Source organism: Anoplopoma fimbria, chromosome 13 (genome assembly GCF_027596085.1).
Source record: "Anoplopoma fimbria isolate UVic2021 breed Golden Eagle Sablefish chromosome 13, Afim_UVic_2022, whole genome shotgun sequence".
In the NCBI taxonomy this organism is placed as follows: Eukaryota; Metazoa; Chordata; class Actinopteri; order Perciformes; family Anoplopomatidae; genus Anoplopoma; species Anoplopoma fimbria.
This window is the reverse complement of record NC_072461.1, coordinates 4,044,247-4,064,107: the sequence shown is the minus strand read 5'-3', so window position 1 is coordinate 4,064,107 and position 19,861 is coordinate 4,044,247. Positions and strand designations below refer to the sequence as shown.

The following is a 19,861-nucleotide window of genomic DNA, read 5'->3' as shown; positions in this document are numbered from 1 at the left end:
GCCTGGAGCAACCTGGAATAGAGTCCAGTTGTGTTTTATCAATGGAAGAATATCTCCAAAATTAGATTAGTTCTATCTTCAGCAACACTAAGAAAACATTATACATGCCCTTATATCCCCCAGCCCTGATTACTGTAATGCTTTGTTCACTTGTCTAAACAAACAAACGGAGCAGCTCCAAATTGTTTAAAATTCCGCAGCTACACTATTGACCGAAACAAAGCGATTCTCACACATCACAACAATTTTGGCTTCACTGCATTGTAATCTAGTCTGTTTTAGAGGCCATTTTAAAGTGCTTTTATCACAAATAAGGCTCTGAATGATCTGGCACTAGAGTACATAACTGAGCTCCTCACACCGTTCTGTCCAAACAGCCCCCTCAGGACTGCTGTGTGCTTATGGCTTTAAAAGTGCTCTATAAATAACATTATTAGTATTATCATCATCATTTTTATTATTATTATTATTATTATTATTATTATTATTATTATTATTATTATTATTATTATTATTATTATTATCATCATCTCTGTGTAAAGTCTGCGCACAGACAGACGGAAATAATATAATAAGAAATAAAAAGCAAAAAAACCTTGACTGTTTTCCTGAATACCTCCTGTGCTTCATGCTGAGACAGCAACATGCAGTTTCAGGATCTTGTATTGTCTGAAGTGATCCCAGCATGTGGTGCTGTGGGCAGGATCAGCCCTTTATTCCAGACAACATCTTTAGTAGCCTCTCTAATCCTCTTTTTTGCAGACATATTTACTTATCAAGGATAGACGTTGGCCAATATATTAAAGCTGAAAAATGCAATGAATCAACGAGGCAAGTGCAATGACTTTTTCTAGCTGAAAATGGATTCAGCTTTGTAAGATTAGTCTGTGAGACCACACTGTGGTTTTCTAAAAGGAAATAGTGGACTGAAGCAAAGGGGAAGTGAGATTTTTTCAATACTGATAACTTCAAACGCTACCAGCCTCCCTGGCACAATCGCATTTCGCCCCAACTGTCTTCGGTGCCTCTGAAGCTCACATTTACTGTTAGAGTTGGTGCCTTTGGATTGAGCTTCTTGCTTAAGGACAGTGTGAGCTCGTTGACACAGGAGCTTGAATGTGTAGAGGGTCTGTCTCCCCTCTCACTGCACCGCTGAGCACTCAGCTCTGTTTTTCTGCTCTTACTTTGCCCAACAGAGCAGAAGAAGCTGTGTGATGCAGAAGGACAGTTGTGTCAAGATCTTCCTCCGTGAATAAGGTCCACCCAACAACATGGTTATTATACAACTGTAGGATGCTGCAGTGTTCATCTCGGTAAAATATTTTTCTGTTAAAGCTGCACTAATGAATATTTTATTACATTACATTACATTACATTACAGTCATTTAGCAGACGCTTTTATCCAAAGCAATCAGTAGTATATTACATATCATTCACCCATTCACACACTGATGACAGGCTACCATGCAAGGTGCCACCATCAGATTCTAACAACTAACATTCATGCAACATCCAGTCCACACCGATGGCAAGCCTTCGGGAGCAATTTGGGGTTAAGTGTCTTTTATATTACCAATGGATCAAATGTCTATGTGTAATGTGAGAGTGATCGCTTGTAATGATGAATGATGAATAAGAACCAGCTGGTGAACATAGAGGAGCATTTATTAGCTAAAAAGATATTTGTATCACAAGTTGGTGGAGACCAAAACATTTTTTACACCAGCTGTCCAGAAACACAATTTCAAATGAATGCTAATGTTGCCCTGTAAGTGATGTTACAGATTTGTAGAGAATTAACTGTTTGCTTACAAGTTCTCCAAATCAACTTGAAAGACGATAATGTTTCCACTGACCTAAGTACAGTCCGGACGTTGTTAGCTTAGCCTAGCATAAAAGCTGGAGGTGGGGGAAACACCTACACCAAAACCTCAAACATGTACTCAACATTTACATGGCGGAGAGAAGATATGTTTTCCTGGCCTCTTGTTTAACAGAACAGGTGTTCAAGCTCAGAAATAGTAAATACTGAGTGACATTAATGTTCAAAATATTAAATAGGAGGTTGATCCAAATATAACTGAGCCAAACGCCCACTCTTTCCCGACTGTCCAACATGGAAAAAGAAAGTGGCCGATTCTCAGTTAATGATTAACTGTATTTCTCAGCTGCATGTTGATTGCCTCTGTTGTGCTTTCAAACTTTAACTTAATGATGTGATGTTGAAAATTGCCTCAAGTTCCACTCAAAGGCACCGACCCACCCCCCCGCCACTACAATCCCCTCTTAAGCCTATTCAAGCAGAGAAGACTGAGATTTGCAGCAGAACTGAGCCGGGAGAATTCACTTTTAATTAAAGCAGAGAGATCGTCTGTGCTTAGTGAAGGTGGGAGAAGAAAAGGAGGGAAAAGCTCTTTTCCTCCTTGAAAAAAAACTGAGCTGCAGATATTCTGTAAGGCCCTGAATGAAGAGCTTTGTTAAGGTTGGATAGTGGAAGACATCATTTGATCTCCCATTGACAGCGCCTCCCGGCTGCAGAATAATTACTTCTTTTATGAAGCCATTAGAGAGGACTGATTCAAGTGATTGTTTCTCAAATGTCCATCCGTGTGGCCCACTGGGATCTGGGAGTGGCAGCTACTGAGGGCTGGTCTGAAGCTCACACAGCAGCAATCTGGGATATTTCTCTCTGTTTGGAGCTGCGTGACACATCCATGTCTTTCCCATAACCATCAAAGATTATTTTGTAGCACATCTCTCCATTAAATAGTAGACGTTCTCTCTCCTTTCATGTTTTTCTTTCTCTTAGATTTACAAACAGACCAAACAGTCTACAAGTAGAATAATAAGTGTTAATCCTGATTTTGTGCAAATGACTTGTTCAGTTTTTGTCTTTCTGCTCATTCCTATATTAGAACTGCTTTGTGTCCACAGTCACCATGGAGCGTTCATTCCTTCCGCCCCATTTTCTTTCCGACTATGTCAGTTGCTTATCAACTTGTACTATTGAAAATGATGATCATCAGTCACTCAGTTACAATGCCGCAGCTTAACGCTACTGTGCACCAGTCAAAGAACAGGATTACATTATTTTTAGACCCTTTAATTTACCTCTTCTCTTTTAGAATAAAAGGTTGCCACTGAGCTTAATGGACCACTGAGTATCATCAGGATTACAAAGAGCTTTTTCCCTGCCATCATCGGCTTATTTTTTTAAGCTTCATAGGGTTCACTTAAAAACCATAACTGTGATTGGTCTGTTCAACCTCTACAATACCAAACCTTTTGGGAGAGCGTAACCAACAGGGCTAAACACAGCGATCGTTTCATGACAGCAATAGATCTCTTGAGTAGCTGCCTGTCATCTCAAATTTTGTACAAATAAAACAAACATGAAAATTCAAACCACACAACACAAAGGGCCAAATCTCATGATTTCTGCCACACAGGATCTATCGGTGTACGTTGACCGCATTTAGAAAAAGTAAATACCAATTATTAACTATATATATTTATATATACTCTCTAAAGTCCCCTTTTCACTGCACAAAAACACACTTACACCAACTAACACCTGGCTTTTGTTTTTAGTGGGAAACGTTACAATCAGCATTCATTCCCGGGACAAAAAAGTAGTCCCTGTTTTATTATCGGCCAATGCACCCATGACGTCGACCGTGACAAACTTCTCTACTTGCAATTAAAGGAGTCTATTGCCTATTTTTAGCGGGTGTTCTTGTGTTCAATAAACATGTATATACACACTGATTTTGGTAGAAAAAGGGTTTTAAAGACCATCTGGGTACTCCCTTGCTACATACAACATTCCCATCTCGTCCTTAAGTAATGATTGTCTTCTCAGCTGCTGAAGGAATTAAAAAGAAGTACAAACAACAAACCAGCCAAATGTTTATACTGTAAACCTTTGATGGTTTGGGACTTTATACCACATATTTACCATTTATACATACTTTTCTACTGTCAGACAATTCAGTTGTCTGATTTTTAAAGTCTCTTTTGTTCATACCAAACCTGGCAGGAATTACGTAATATTATTATTATATTCCTTTATTGATCCCCATGGGGGAAATTCAAGTGTTGCAGCAGCTCAACTACACAGACACAGACAATAAATACACATACTAAATACAACAATAAATACACATACTATACAACTACACAGACAATAAATACACATACTATACAGCTACAGACACAGACAATAAATACACATATTATACAACTACAACTACACAGACAATAAATACACATACTATACAACTACACAGACAATAAATACACATACTATACAACTACACAGACAATAAATACACATACTATACATACAGCTACACAGACAATAAATACACATACTATACAACTACACAGACACAGACAATAAATACACATACTATACAACTACACAATACAACTACACAGACAATAAATACACATACTATACAACTACACAGACACAGACAATAAATACACATACTATACAACTACACAGACAATAAATACACATACTATACAACAAAATAAAGATAGAATAATACTGTTACATAATACTGTTACATATAATAAATTAATACATTTTATAAAATCAATCCACACTGGTAATACATTTAAAATGAAAAGTAAGACATTTTCATTAACATCTTGAATCATCAACCTCTCAGCAGGCCATTAATGAGAGGTTAATAAAAAGAGCGTGGGGGCACTGGATGTCTAACCACCAATCTGCAGCTTGTCTACACTCATTACAGCACTGATTTGTCTACTTTTATCTCACGTTTGTTCCACATTTTCAAGACCTCCTGACAGATTTCAGACAGATGTTGTAGTCACATATAGCCAACTGATACATACCAAAAAGTGCAAGGCATATAGTGGAACCCTATTATTAGACATTTTGTCACAGGGAATGTGAAGTGGCACTTCAGAGGAGGGTGTCCTCTGCAGTAAATGGTTCATATTCATAAAAAGAAACAATTTGTAGCCAAAAGCTTGTCAGGAGCTTAAAACTGCTTTCATAGCTTTGTATAATCTTCCACTGTACGGAGATTCTTCCAAACATCTTTGCTGTTGAGCTTCCTTTTGAGTGGCCACCAGTAATTAAGTGTTTTGGGCATTGAGCCAATCACTAATGCGAGCACACGCTGAGATCAAACACAAGTTTAATTAGAATGGCTGACATGAAAATGGGAAGCCAAAACTGTAGCACATACCACAGAAACATTTGCCAAACCCTAAGTCAAAAAAAAAACACAGCTCCGGCAGAGCGATGTTGTTATTCAAAGTAGTCATGTTCACACTCCAGTTTTCAGAGGTCATGAGCAGCTTCAATCTGTTCTGCAGAGCAGCAAGAGTTTGGCATCTTACTGGTTTACTTGAGCTTTCTCAGTTTTACGTGTGAATTTAAGTCTTTTTCTTCAAAAATCTTTACTACATTCTTTTGTTTTATTCCTGAACACATTTTAAATCCTCATTCAGTGATGCTCTTCGACAACCTTCTTGCTGGCCGTGAGTTTTCTCATGGACCTCATGGTAATGAGGCACCAGGCAACTTTTCAAGTAGGATGACGAGGAATAATCTGTGTAAACTTGAATGCAAGCACGGCCAGTGTTATCACCGGGGGAGGAATGTGATCTTTAGTTTGATTTGATTTGACAAACACGGCTAATGCGCACTGGCAGGCCAAACACACCAGGGGAGCGGAAAGACAGGCCCCAGGGTGAGGGGAGGGTCAGCCAACACTGTTAACCCTTCTGCTGCTGAAGAAATGAAAGTATGTTACAGTGCAGTACTTTTACAGGATGGGACTTACAGTTGAGTGCGTGTGCACATAACACAAACAGGGAGTTGGACAAAAGAACAATGACTCAAATGGTTTCCTTTCCCAATATTGCTGGTGTACCTGATAAGCTCTTCTTCCTGCCACTGATGACACTGACCATTTCTAACACAATAATGTGTGTTTCTTCCTGTAGAAGCCCACTATTAATGACTATCAGTGTTAATTTTACTGTGGACTTCACTGAGATTTCACCACACATATATTTTCCTATATTTTTCTAACTTTTACCACTGGGAAAACACAGCAGGAAAACCCACCTTAAACTACGGCACTAATTTAATTCAGCTGGCGTGATTTGACCGAAAACCTCACCCACGTTGGAGTGAAAAGAATGGCTTTTTTGGCAGGGGAAGCGATGGAAATTGATTACATCTGCAGAACCAAGTAACAATGTTTTATCTGCTTCTATCATGTCAAAACATCCTACTCCCAAATATTCAACCTCTACAGAGTTCAAATCAGAAACATGCATCTATTGTCTTTTTACATCTTTTCTTGGAAGTTTCTTTCCTTCAAACTACAAAACAAAAATGCACAATCACACTTTGAGAAGTTTTTTACTGTCTCTTTGTCGTACCAGAATTGTTCTAAAGGTCAGGCGGCGGCTCGTTTGTTGAGCATACCAGTTGTCCGTGCTGGTGTTGTCTCTGAACTCGAGAGGTGTCACAGAGTTGACCACAGCTCTTTCTTGCTCAGCCCTGCCCCCCCGGTCAATGAGTCCCAGGACAGATATGAAGAATATTTATGGTCTGACTTGTCGAGCCATTTGCCTGCAGCACAAGCTGAGCTGTCTCTCGGCCCGCGCTACAAAGATTAACTTTGACGTTTCCCCCCCCTAAATCCGCTCTGATTAAATATTTGCTGGCTCATTTAATATGAATGTGAATTAATGGTCAGTCAGTGGGTTCATGTCGGCTCCACTTGAGTAATTGCCGTGATTTGGCAGAAAGACCTCTGCACCCCCTACTACTGTCTGTTGCATTTCCTCTCCATCTGTCCGTCTGTTTCACACCTGATTGGTATCCAAGATACCTGTTTTTAGCTCTACAGTAAATGTGAATGATGTGAAATGTAATTGGCACAGACTTGCAGTATGTGAAGCTTGAATGTGAAGGCATGACTCTGGGAATTTAAGCCACGTTAGCGTCAGACTCTACGGATGGAAATGTTTGTCTGTAAGTCGCTCTGTCCACCACTTTGGTCCAGACTGAAACATCTCATATACACATGACTTTGAAAACACACTGACTTTTCCCCGAGTGCCAGCAATACCTACATATTTGTGTTTTTTAATTAAATATCAAAACATTTATAGGATGGATTTGGTAATCTCTTAACTTTCCATCTGGCGCCATCAAGTGCACATTTGAATTCATCCAAAACTTTGGTTTATGGCCTAAAAAGCTAATGACATTTTTGTCATACGTTAAACATTATAATTGCTAAACATCCGCATGTTAGCATTGTCATTGTGAGCATGTTAGCATGCCGTTGTTAGTGTTTAGCTCAAAGCAACGCTGTGCCTACTGTGTCACAGTTTTGACTCATTTATTTTACCCTCAAACAATATGACTAATATATACATTGCAGCAAGAGTCCATCCCCGCTCTTGTTACTGTAATTTGAACCTGCAAATTAGCCACGAGTTCAATTTCATTTTTGTAACTAGGAGGATGAAATATTAACGGCAGTAATTAACCTGTGGGTGGGCCTGTTGCAGCGTACATGAGAGGCCGAGTCGGGAGGTGTCACTTGTACTTGTCATTTTCTCCATCTGCTGAGCCTCTTAAACCACCACACCACGGCCTGTGCTCACACAGCCAAGGGATTTATATCCCATGCAAGAGGCCGCCAAACATTTTCAGAATACTGTTGCCCTGGTCACTGAGAGAGGAGTATTGAAATATCCAGTTTTATTTTTCTATTTAGGCCTGGTAACCCTATAGCAAACCTACCTCGATATGATGTAATTACTCCAAGGCAAACAAATGATTGGGTTTGAAACAAAGTCTCAATTGTTTGATAGTTACTGTATCGTTCAGCCTGAAATATGGATCATATCTCTGTTGACGAGGAGCAAAATACTGAATATAAAACACCACAATCGTCTTTTTTTTTACATTTCTGTTTGCGTATATAAACGAGACAGAACATTTTCTAGTAATTAGTTAACTTTAAAAGGTTTTGTTTTTTAATCCATGCCAGCAAGACTAACTGTTTACAGTCTTTGTGCTAAGCAAGCTAACCAGCTGCCGCCTTTATATATAACGTACAGCAATAAGTGTGCAGTATATCTTCTCATCTAACCTTTGGCAATAAAGGGTATAAATTCTTTAAAAGATATTTCTACGTTTTTTGCGAGTGTTCTTGTACCAGCATGAGACACCAGATTTCTTTCTAAGACATTGTTATTTGGAAATGAAGGCTAGACAAAGAGACTCTTTCATATCTTCCATGTCCTGAGTGTGAACCCCACTAATATGATTTACTTTGTGTTCTTTGACACGTCAGCTGCAACACCCTCAGGTAAAGTGATATGATCCTAAAACGAACAAAATACTGAATAATTAAAATGCAGACAAAGTACAGATCAAGATACAGAGACAAAGTCAGACAGTATGTGGATTGTCTTTGGTTCAAGCACATGATCAGAATGTGATCCATTTCTCCTTGAGGGTCCCTGCCTCTTCCCAGACTACCTCAGGGAAAAGTAGAGGGGGCGGAAAGCCAAGGGGGTCTGTTGGGCCATTGAAGTTTCAGGTGACAAGTATTCTACAGATTTGTCTCGGGCAGACAGAGAGAGCCACAAGGGCGAGTGTTCCTTTGAGTGTTCTGGAAAATTCCCTGACCCTGAGGAGTGTGGCGTTACATCTTCCAATGTAGCCTACCGGGCTCGTCCCAGAACAGAGACTCCTTTGAGAGACGCTGCCGAGAATTCGGGAAGTCGGGATTCAGCCAGAAAAACAAAATGCAATTCACCAGTGTAAAATCATCAATTGCAATGTGTAAGATGTTGTCACATGCTTCAAACCATTTTCATGTCTACGACTCTACACAATTTACATTAACAGTCATAAGTTATTTTTTTTAAAAGCCAACTACAAACTTACAGCAGGTCAAGAATACGCAAAATTCAACCAAGCTACTTAAACTCTAAGAGCCGGTCAAAATAACATTGCTATCTTCACATGTGCCGTCGGCCTAAAGCAGGGGAAGCCAATGAGTCGCACGCACGCACGCTGACAGTGAGCGTAACCATGACAGTGTACGCTCAAGATTTAACGAATGACCCAAAAAAAAACCAACAAGTGATCAAGTGAGCCTTTTTGCTCTTTTCCGGTCAAACATTCGCACAAATCATCATCACCTTAGATCATCTGGAATAATGTTTTTAATTCTCTTCAATTCAAGCAGACATTAGTCCCATCAGGGAAAATGCTACAGGGCCGAGGTTTGGTTCTGTTTTTTTCAGATAAATCCTCAACCAAAGGCCTGGGAAATTAATCAAATGAATCTCCGTACCAAATTGTATTCTGGTTAATGAGTTTGACAGAATATGACAGTTTAACTTGTGATTCCCTCTAACAACAGCTTTATAAGGCTGATGTATTGCCTTGAAGGTGATGCACCGACTCCATCCTTCCTTCTTAACCTGCTCATGTTATTTCTCCTTTTCCATGTGCGATAAAACTTACTCAGGTGTGCATTTCTTTTTTGTGTGTGTGTCTTTATTGCAGATGGAGAGTCACGCCCTCTCTCTCAGTGAATAGCCGGCCCTCAACAAGGCAAAAGGATCTCAGCTCAGCCTGTAAATAAAACGTCCTTCTTCACAGCGTGGGAGAAAGTGCCTCTCCGTGGTGCTGGTGTGGCATCTCTGAAGGCTGATAACCGGAGTGAGAGCGGTGTTGAGGGATCATCTTTCACTCTGAGCCACTCAACTTTCATGCCGTGGCCCCAGAGCCGGCTCTCAGGGCTGAACTGTCAGCGGGGAAGGCAGAGAGGCTCTCACGTGGACTTGATCGACAGAGCAGCACAGTGCACAGGTGTAAAGCCTCTTCCTCATGAGACTGAAGAGGCTCACATGAGGGAATAGTCATGCTATTGTTCGGAGGACCTTCATACAGGATTAAAGACACTTTAGCCAACTTTTTCTTCATTTTGTGTGGTGAAAACGGGGACAGCTGGTGTTGATTCTTCTGCTTTATGAGTTTTCATCACTGGGACAGTGTGTCTAAGTGGCAGAGGGAGCCAGCATGGCCAAGCCTCTGCTGAAGATACAGCGCTATTTCCGCAGGAAACCTGTCCGATTCTTTTCCCTCATCCTGCTCTACCTGACCGCCGGGAGCCTCGTCTTCCTGCACTCTGGCTTCGTGGGGGACAGCGGCCCCGGGGCCAGAGGCGGCCGAAACGCTGTGGTAGCTTCAGATATGGGAGGCCGTACTTCAATGTCAGACGCCCGGGGGCTTGGCATCATGAGTCGAGTGTTTAAAGAAACCCGCAGGTCTGGACGGAGGTATGGCCCTCCGTGGATGAAAAAGGCCAGACAGGAGGGCCAGGAGACGGTGCGAAGGGGGGGAGACTACACCAACAACTGGAACCGAGCCCTTAAAGGACGCAGTGCCAAAGATGTGGACAATGGAAGAGGTGGGTTATACAAACAATACTTTACTATACTGTTGCAATGGTTTTGTTTTCAGCTGACAATTTTACAAATTCAACAAAAGATAAATATAAAACATGATTGTAATTTGCCCTAGGCTTTTTCCCACATAAAGAAATCTATCAAAAGAAATACATTAATTCAATGCAGTGCTCACTTAAGCAGATCATTAAAGCATAAATAGAATTTACTGGTATAATAAATGAATTTTAGATGAGGGAATAATCACAATATGTGCCAGCAGTTGCAATGTTGCAACATTAATGACTACCCAGTGTTTACTACTGGATTCTTGCGTAAGATAATTAGAACATTTATTATAATAAGCCATTGTTTTGTGTCATAGTTGCTAATGAGAATTTAACAAATTGTAAGAATGTAGGACATTTTATTTCGGGCTGATTTGTAATGCACATTCGCTGGCAAACACACAGGCAGCACTTTATGTTAATATGAAATTGATCCAAAGTAATCTCTAATTACAAACAGCATCATCTTAATGACTGATAATTTTCAAGTTGTAATTGGTCATGTAGGGAATCTCTTCAGAGTGGAGTGAGATGATGATTATGATTAAGTCCTCTGTCTCGTCTCAGAGTGAATCCTTCAAGGGTCTAACCCACAGAGCTTCAGCTGCAGCTTTGGCTCTGTGCCGCTCGGCACATGTTCGGCTGCTACACAACCGCAACATCTATATAACTTCATTATCATACGATTTATGGTTTTGTCTCGCTTTTTTTTATAACTGTGGGATTACATAATGCTGACAGAAACCGTTTACATATAAACTCCTGACTGTTATGTGACATCTTATCAAGTCACAAAAATGTTTTGAAAACACTGGAGTGAGGACAGGAAGTGTCTGACTGATCCGACGTCTCTGACCTTGGATGGCACGAATATCCTGCTTACTTATTCCTTTCCAAATGAAACATGATCAAATGAGCTGATAAGAGGATATCATTTACACCTGACTCACTTCTCTCTTTCTCCTCTTGGCTATTGTTACCCTGTCAAACACTCTGCACTATTGGATTACGTATAAATTATTAAAAACAAAGTCTAACCGTGGATTCCTCCAACATGTATTCAAGAAAACCCTCCTGTGATAGTAGAGCCAGACTCCTATTCATGGAGAAAATAATGTTTAGGAGTTGTGGAAGAAGAAGTACTCTGATGTGTTAATTAAGGATTGATATCAAATTATTAAAATACTCTGTTAAATGCCCTCATTCAAAGTGTCCTCATCAACATGTACTTAAAGCACCCATTCAGAATACCATATATTTGTATATACTATTTGGCTGTTTCACAAATTGATCACGTGTCTTGTCTTTTAAATCTTAATTTTAGCTAGACTCTATAGGTGCCAGATTAATGTAGTGGAGTAGAATAGTAGAATACAAAATATTTCTCTGAAATGTAGTGAAATAGAGGTTTAAAATGGATATAGCAACATATTGTAGTTTAAGTACATTACTCGAGTAAATGTACTTAGTTACTTTCCACCGCAGGTGTTTAGACACTTAAAACATTCTACCGATCACATTTCCTTTCCAGTCCGCCAACAGAAATAACTAAAGCTTTGCAGGTTGCATGCAAAAGGCCTTTCCCCACTTAGAGGTCAAATAATTATTCAGATACTTTGCTTTAGTAAAGGGCAGCAATACAACAATGTAAATCTGCTATGTTACAAATTGTGACTGTATATAATTTGCCCTAAAGCAGTACGTTGGACAGTTTAATCTATAAATGCATCATATTTCGAAAAACTGGTGACATGTTTTGTAAAATCTGTAAGTAACTTGTCAAATACATGAATTGGTAAGTATAATTTACAATATTTCTCCCTGCCATGTAGTGGAGTAGAAAAAAAGAAGCATAAAATAACAAATGCTAAAGTACGAGTACGACTCAAAATCATAGGTGAGTACAGCACCTGAGTAAATGTTTCAAGTTATTATCCCACCAGAAAGTTCAGCAGTTAACATCTAGACCAGACTCCACACAATCTATTCGGGTGTTTCTATTTATTCATATCCACAACGCCATAAATCTTCACTACAAGTCCATTGTGGTCATGTGGGTTTCTGGTTTCCCTCCAGGGTGCAGTGCGGGCAGGTGGAGAATATAAACTGCCCATGAATATGAAAACCAAGTGTGAGAGTCTGCTGCTCCATTTGTGTTAGCGTTGTGACAAAATGTGGAGGCAGCTTTCCTGATTTGTATCTCACTCTACTCTGGGACAAACTCCAACCTCTCTGAGCCTGAAGAGAGTGAAGCCAGAAGAGAAAACAAATAAGTGATTCTTTTACAAAAACGATGAGTCACAGTTCAGTACCTCGCTGCGCATAAGAGAGTATTAAATACCAATGTTTTTTCCAGTGCATTGCTGAGCTATTTTTTTCCAATTCAAGGCCAAGAAAGCAAACATGTTTACAATGTCTATTGAGGCTTTGGGTTATCTGATAGTCTGGCTCGGTCCTCTTCCTCCCCTCCTGTCCAGAAACACTAAGCTCACAGGACTGCAGCAGAAAGTGATGATGGAGTAATTAGCAGCTTCAAAGCATCCGTTTGCTCCCATACATCCAGCTCCATTCTTTACTCTGCTGTTTTTTTTTTCTTTCCTCTCCTCTCCTCTCACTGCAAATGCACTCATTCTCACTGGCTCTGGATTTAATTTGGAGGGGATACTGGAGCATAAGATGCAGACCGCAGCATACAAACACATTTGCACTGTGTGGTGCAATGGCACAGAAGCATACTGTAGTGAAGTGAAAATTGAAGGAGTGGACAGAGGATAAAATACAGCTGAACATTTATTAATGTGACCCACCAGATACAGGGAAGTTATTGTGGAACGTTTGTTTGTAGAAAGAATAAAACAGGTAATACGATGCATTGCTTATAGAAAGAATAAAATACATCATAGGGAGCTTGCGCTGTTTTATCTTTAACCCTCATGTCATACTAAGCAGAAATACAGCATTCAAAATAAGGCTCCAGCTTAATTTAAATCAGCGTTTCCTTTCATCATAAAGCAGATTATTTTCCAGCTCAACAATAGTTAGGAGGAAGATTACAGCTGAGTCCTGCAGCACACCACATGCTGCACAAATGCAGGTCTTTAGTCCACACCAATTAAAGTAACGCGGAGGACTAGGACTCTTTCAGCCATCATCAGAGGCTCAGATGGGTAATGGCACAGAACAGATGGTGAGATGTTTGTTAAAGGTATAGTGGAGCCTGTGCGGCTCAGTTAAACAGAGACAGTGTTTTAATGAGAAGGAAGAAGCTGTTGCAATATCCCTCTGCAGAGGTGCACTGAAGCCCAACCCCCACACACTACTGGAAAAATGCAGAGAGATGACAGTTACAGTTACAAGCCACTAGAAGGGGATGTGTGTCTTCATAAATAAATAAAGATTCTGCCCCACTTTGCCTCCTCATGTGCTCCGTTACTAGACTGTGTGGCCTTGGAGGAAGATACTGTTGTGGACACTTTTCACCTTTGCCTGTTTTGTGGCTGTTTCTTAAATTAAATGTGTTGTCGGAACTGAAGCAAACGTCATATATTTGTTTTATTGTGTCCGTCTTTCTCTATAACTAACATGTATGTTTTCTCTTTTTCAGCAAAGTATATCGGCTGCTACATCGATGACACACAGAAAAGAGCGCTGAGAGGAGTTTCCTTTTTTGACTACAAAAAAATGACTGTATTTCGTTGCCAGGACAACTGTGCAGAAAGGTATGACAGCAGCAAACAAGAAGAAACACTCCTCCAATAGATATCCTCTCTTTTCTATTTCTACTACCAGTCAGACTGGTAAATAAAAGTAGAGCTGATATGGAAACTAACAACCCCTGGCAGTGGTTAAAATGTGTCATGTGTGGTGTTTGGAACCAGAATCATAGATCCAATGGTTGATTACTAATACAGACCTGTCACATATATTAACATCAGCATATATACTGATGTGCAAAATAATGTCCTGTCCGGGAGCTTTCGGTCATATCACATTCTTGAGTTTTCCCAGTTTTTGAGTTTCAATTTTAACATCTATGTATTTCAACACCATGACAACTGGGCAGAATGCATCTGCTTATGAAGAGTATGTGATATGATCGAAAGCTCCAGGACAGCCATTAAATGTGCCTCAGGGTGAGACTGTAATGTCATTCATCGGTTTTATCATAGTTGAAAACATCCACTAAAGAATCACATACCCGCTCTACCACTAGCCACATTCGCCCCCTTTCATAGGAAAATTGCCCACACACTGATGAAAACAAATGAAGCTCTTGAGATGCAATCAATTTATCCCACGTGCAAAAGGCGATACATTGTTAACACTTTAAGTCACATTTTGTTTTATTGTCTCATTCTTTGCACATGGAATCACCCACAAGCCTGTTTCTCTTTTTTGTCCATGTGCATGCAATTTTTCTAAGAAATTAGGCTGCTTATTTTAGCCACACAGATTGGACACTATCTTTTGAAAAGCCTGGTTTCAAGGGCGTGAAACCAGTTCTTTGGTTCGGTGGTAGCTGCCTGATTTGCCTGGTTAATAGTCCAGCAGTGTATCTAACGTATTTGATGATTGAATAGGAGAGCCGACTGTGAGCAAGACCAACATCAATGCTCAACTTCATTTATTTTCTTCTGGCTGAATTGGATCAAATACCTATCCAAACTTCTGGGAAGGCCTCCCAAAACTGGTGCTGTTTACGCTATAATCTAAATTTTTCGTATTAGCATACAAATCCAATCCAAACCTGCAGTTTGTACGAGGTTAAAACACAAACAACAGTTATGTATGCTCCAGTTTTGAAGGCCTTTATGTCTCTGCTCCTATGATCCATTTGTCTCCCGTTTCCTAGCATCCTATCTCCCCATCTCTGCTACCTCACCCTTCTTCTTTCACCTATTTTCACTCCCTGTGGAATACCAGAGACGGGTCTATTGAATGCATTGAATTACACCCATCAGTGACTCACAGAGTATAGGAGCAGAGAGCGATCTTGTAGCCTGCTCGCCTCCTCTCCCAGAGCAGCGGGTTAATAAGAACCGACAAACAAATGAGGGGCAACGGCACATAGCAGAGCACAGAGGTTTGGGTTTGATTGACAGCCGAGGGGATTTTTCCTGTGTGAGGGGCGTGTTGGATGTCTAATTGCAACCAAAAGGCCTCTAGGGAGTCAAACCCTCCATGCAGCAACAGAGAGGAGAGAATATACCTTATGGGATGGATACAGTATATTTATAACTGCCCCAAGAGCATCATAGCATCTACACCAAAGAGAGAGATGTTATTCCAGAGTAACGTTTGGATGTGTTCTCATCTTAACTTCAACATCCTCTGTGCCCCATTTGTCTGGTTTTATTGATTACTGCTTATCCAGTTGCTCCGCATGCTAATCTGTATTGGCCTGTGAAGGATTAAGAAATGTCATGAAGGCTCAAAACAATCACTTAAACTCTGTCTTTCCTGAACTAACGATGCTCGTGATTTTTCCTTTCTCTTCCCCTCCAGAGGATACATGTATGCAGGTCTGGAGTTCGGAGCGGAGTGCTACTGCGGTCACAAGATCCAGGCCCCCAATGCTTCGGATAGCGAATGCAACATGGAGTGTAAAGGAGAGAAGAGCAACCTGTGCGGAGGAGCCAACCGACTGTCCATCCATAGGTTGGAGCTGAGCCAGGAGTCGGCACGCCGCTGTGAGTCTGACACTCTGCAACAACAACAAAAAACTCCCCAAAGAGGCTCATAAGGAAGAACTAGTGGTTCAACACAGGTTTATCAAGTGAACACAAGAGAGCTTGATAAAAGAGATTTTGCTCTTTTTAATTTGCTATAAAAAAAATAAAATTGAACATTAGGGCTGCCTCTTCTTCAATTAGTCGACCAATCGGACATTCTTTACTCAGTCGACTGAGATCTCTTTAGTCGATAAGTCATTCTTTATCCTTTTTTCATGCTGAATCAAAAGTGATGAGCACGTTTCTGGTAACACAAGATGTTAAGTGATGGTTTTGTTTTGATTCTTTATGGAGAAAAGTTGTTTTAGTCAACTGAGAATTTGAGGACAGACCTGGTGAACAATGGAATTGATGTCCATGAGCTGAAAAGGAGCAGACCTGTGTAAAGCAACAGTGTCCACTGAGGCACCAAGATGCTATTTTGATTCAGAAATCTAAGAAGCCAGGCTGTTTCAAGGAAAAATATTTGTTTTATTTTGTCAATGCCACAGAGTTGGTAGCAGGCTGCTTGGTTGTGTTTACCTGTTTCCCAGGAGAGCTGTGTTACCTACGTAGCCCAGCCAGCCGTGGTCTGTGTCCTTAACACTAACTGCTGCTGAAAAACTAGAGAAGTAAAGTGAAGGGCTAATTAACAGAAGTGAAAAAGATCTGTTTGTTGAGCTGGTTTGTTAAAAAAAAGTCCCTTCAATGGAGTGAGGGGACTTTTCACACCTTTTCCATTTTGTATTTGCTCTTCCTTTTTCTTTATCTGCCAACTGCTTATTAGAAACAATCTGCTTATGAAAAAGGAAAGAGTTAGTATACACATATATGGTGATTATTTAAGAACTGTTCAATTAAAATGATCCCACTGTCCTCGTCCAGTTCAGGGCTCTTTGTTTATTATGATTTTCATTTCTGCTTTTCTTTCCTCTATTTACCATCAGACTGCTGAATAAGCTCTTCATGTTTGTGTTGTCACCTCTGACCCTGATCTCCGTCATGTGAACATCAAAGAGGAAATGCAGGAAATGTGTCGAGGTGGCTGTTTTGCGGTTTTCATCACTTGGAGACCATTACGGTCCCGTGGTTGAGCATGTTTAGCAAAAGTTAACTGCTATGATGATCCTGCAAAATATTATTCTGCATTAATTTATTTTGCCTCGTTGTTATACAACCCAAGATTATGTTCTTCTACGTTTAACTCAGCTAGGCATTTTAATCAGCGATCTTATTTGCTTGAGACCTTGTTTGAGATATGCGTTTGAAAGCATCTCAGGTTGATTTAAAAAGCTCTGCCACATGCGAGGACAAAAAAGGGTAACGTGAAAGAGCATGCAGGGAAGATATACTGGCGGTAAATAAAGAGGGCAAGGACAGGACATTAAAAATGCAACTTTTAGTCAGGGAAAAAGGTCAAAAATAAATAAAACATTAGGTCCTCATGGCTAGAGCTAATTTGCGAGCGGCGCCACCTTGTTTTAGAGCCTCACAGCACTGATAGTTAAGACGAGCTCAGCAGTCGGTGGGAGGTGCAGGTTGCATGAATCCAACTAGGAAGAAATACTGCAGCTCCATGTGCATATTTTATTCAGCGCCGTTGGAGCAAGCAGGCGGTTTTCATAGTGGTTTCTGTCACAGTAAAAAGCTTTTAGCTTTCTTCCTCTGTTGTGAATGCTTAACGGTCTTTGAGAGCTTCATATTTACATCAGCACGGCTGACATGTTGACAGGCTAACATTAAGATTTTCTTCTGCAGAAACCTAAAACACTGCTTTTCAACTTGTATTGAAGCAATGCTGCCCACGACCTTCCTGTCACAAGCGGCACATGTTAAAAACCACTTCCCCGCTGTGATTGATTATTCATCGGATAAAGCGGTCCAATCATTCTGTAATAAAGATGTGTGTGCAGTAGTAGCAATTAAAAAAAAATTGAAACTAGGAAAATGTATGAAATAGAATTTTACCCTTTCTGTGTAAGAAAGAAGCAGCTCTTCTCTGCTATTGTGATTTATGGTCTATCCATCTGACCAGAGTGAGGATCTGAGATTAAAGGGTCATCAACACACACCAGGGAGGTTAGAGCTGTTATTGGCTGAGACTGCTGGCAGGTCAGGGCCTCAGTAGACTGGGGAGAGTCCCAGAGGGATCTCTTCATGAGGGTCAGTGAATAGAGGCCAATCTGATGGAAGCTGTGCTCAGTAACCATAAAACTGGAGTATATTCTGTTTGTTTGTTTTTCTTCCTATTTGGGAATAACATTTTGGGTTGTTCTGTCTGTTTCAGATGGCAGTGCCATTTTCAAAGGGTGTTTCCACAGTCCAGACAATGTCACTCTGGCACTTCCCTTCAGCGCGGTCATCCAAAACATGTCTGTGGACAAATGTGTGGACATGTGCATGGAGAAGGTGAGTGTTTGGATTCATGCATTGTACATTTGTACACCTGAGTGTGTCTATAGTGTTTCATAGCAGCTGTATTTCAGGAGAAAACGCTGGCCGTCTTAGCTGGAGATCGATGTCACTGCGGCTTCCCGACTCCTCTCTTCTCCCTTCATGAGCCGGAGGACGAGTCCATGTGTCTCCACCGCTGCCAAGGAGAAGAGTTCGAGAGCTGCGGGAACGACAAGTACTTTGTGGTGTACCAAACGCAGGTTCAAGGTAACGTTTGGTGGCTCACAGCAGCATATAAAGGCATCTCAGCCACACCATGTGTGCAAGAAAAATATACATCCACATCGACAGAGTGTACCAAGTGTGAATATGCTGAGTTCTTCTAAACTAAGAAATACCCGACTCTATATCAACTGAGTTTTTATTTCCTTTTTAGGTTTTTAATCATTTGAAATTATTTAATTCCCAATAAAGTTGATTATAAACATGTACTGTCATCATACATGAAACGTTACTGTTATTTGAAGGTTTATTTAGTTCAGCTGTAAAGTATCCTGTCCCAGATGAAGTCTAGCTTTATCATAACAGTTTAATCTTGCGTCTTTGTAGAAACATTTCTTTGTTTTTATAAAATTATTTTTGTCTCTACGATATGCATTTTTGTGGACAAAGTTTCCTCGTTGCACTAGGAAGCTGTATCTTGGATCAGCAAAAACACAGAGCTCAGTCAACAAAAAAGAGGTTTAACCCTGTCAAGCAAAAAACAAAAAAAACAAGAACAAGCTGCAGGGGGAAGTGAACTTTATGTAACAATTTTGGACAAGTTGTTCTCAGAAATCTGCACCTATTGGCTTCTTTAATCTTTTTTTTGTATTAATGTCACACTTTAATGTCAGAACATGACGATTGTTAGGCAATTTGTGCAGAAGAGGAAACAGTCCTACTAAACTAACCTACGCACATCAAAACATAACACCAGAATAGGTCTTAATTCCTGTATTTAGACCTTTTACTCCGATTATAGTTACTATCTTTGCCAATAATGTCCAATGTTTCAACATTATTTGTTTGCCTTTCGCCCATTGTTACAAAATAACACAATAAACTGGAACTGACTAACTTTCAGTATCTATTTGAAGCTTGATTGTGTTGAGCAACTTAACGCAAATACTTTGCATAGTCATTATTCACCGTCTTTCACCCCATATT

At 40.3% G+C, this 19,861-nt stretch overlaps 1 protein-coding gene across 2 annotated transcripts in view; it reads left to right on the top strand.

The window, feature by feature from the left end:
* The window catches only part of wscd2 (WSC domain containing 2), a 32,718-nt gene that overhangs the window by 7,906 nt on the left and 4,951 nt on the right, over positions 1-19,861 (top strand). Inside the window, exons 2-7 of one of the 2 annotated variants that reach the window (XM_054610854.1) lie at positions 1,197-1,313; positions 9,596-10,502; positions 14,152-14,266; positions 16,053-16,237; positions 18,546-18,667; positions 18,745-18,919. In XM_054610854.1, the coding sequence (XP_054466829.1) occupies positions 10,112-10,502; positions 14,152-14,266; positions 16,053-16,237; positions 18,546-18,667; positions 18,745-18,919 (988 nt within the window). In that variant the 5' untranslated portion in view covers positions 1,197-1,313; positions 9,596-10,111. The remainder of the gene's footprint in view (positions 1-1,196; positions 1,314-9,595; positions 10,503-14,151; positions 14,267-16,052; positions 16,238-18,545; positions 18,668-18,744; positions 18,920-19,861) is intronic. The other variant, XM_054610853.1, reaches the window with a different exon arrangement.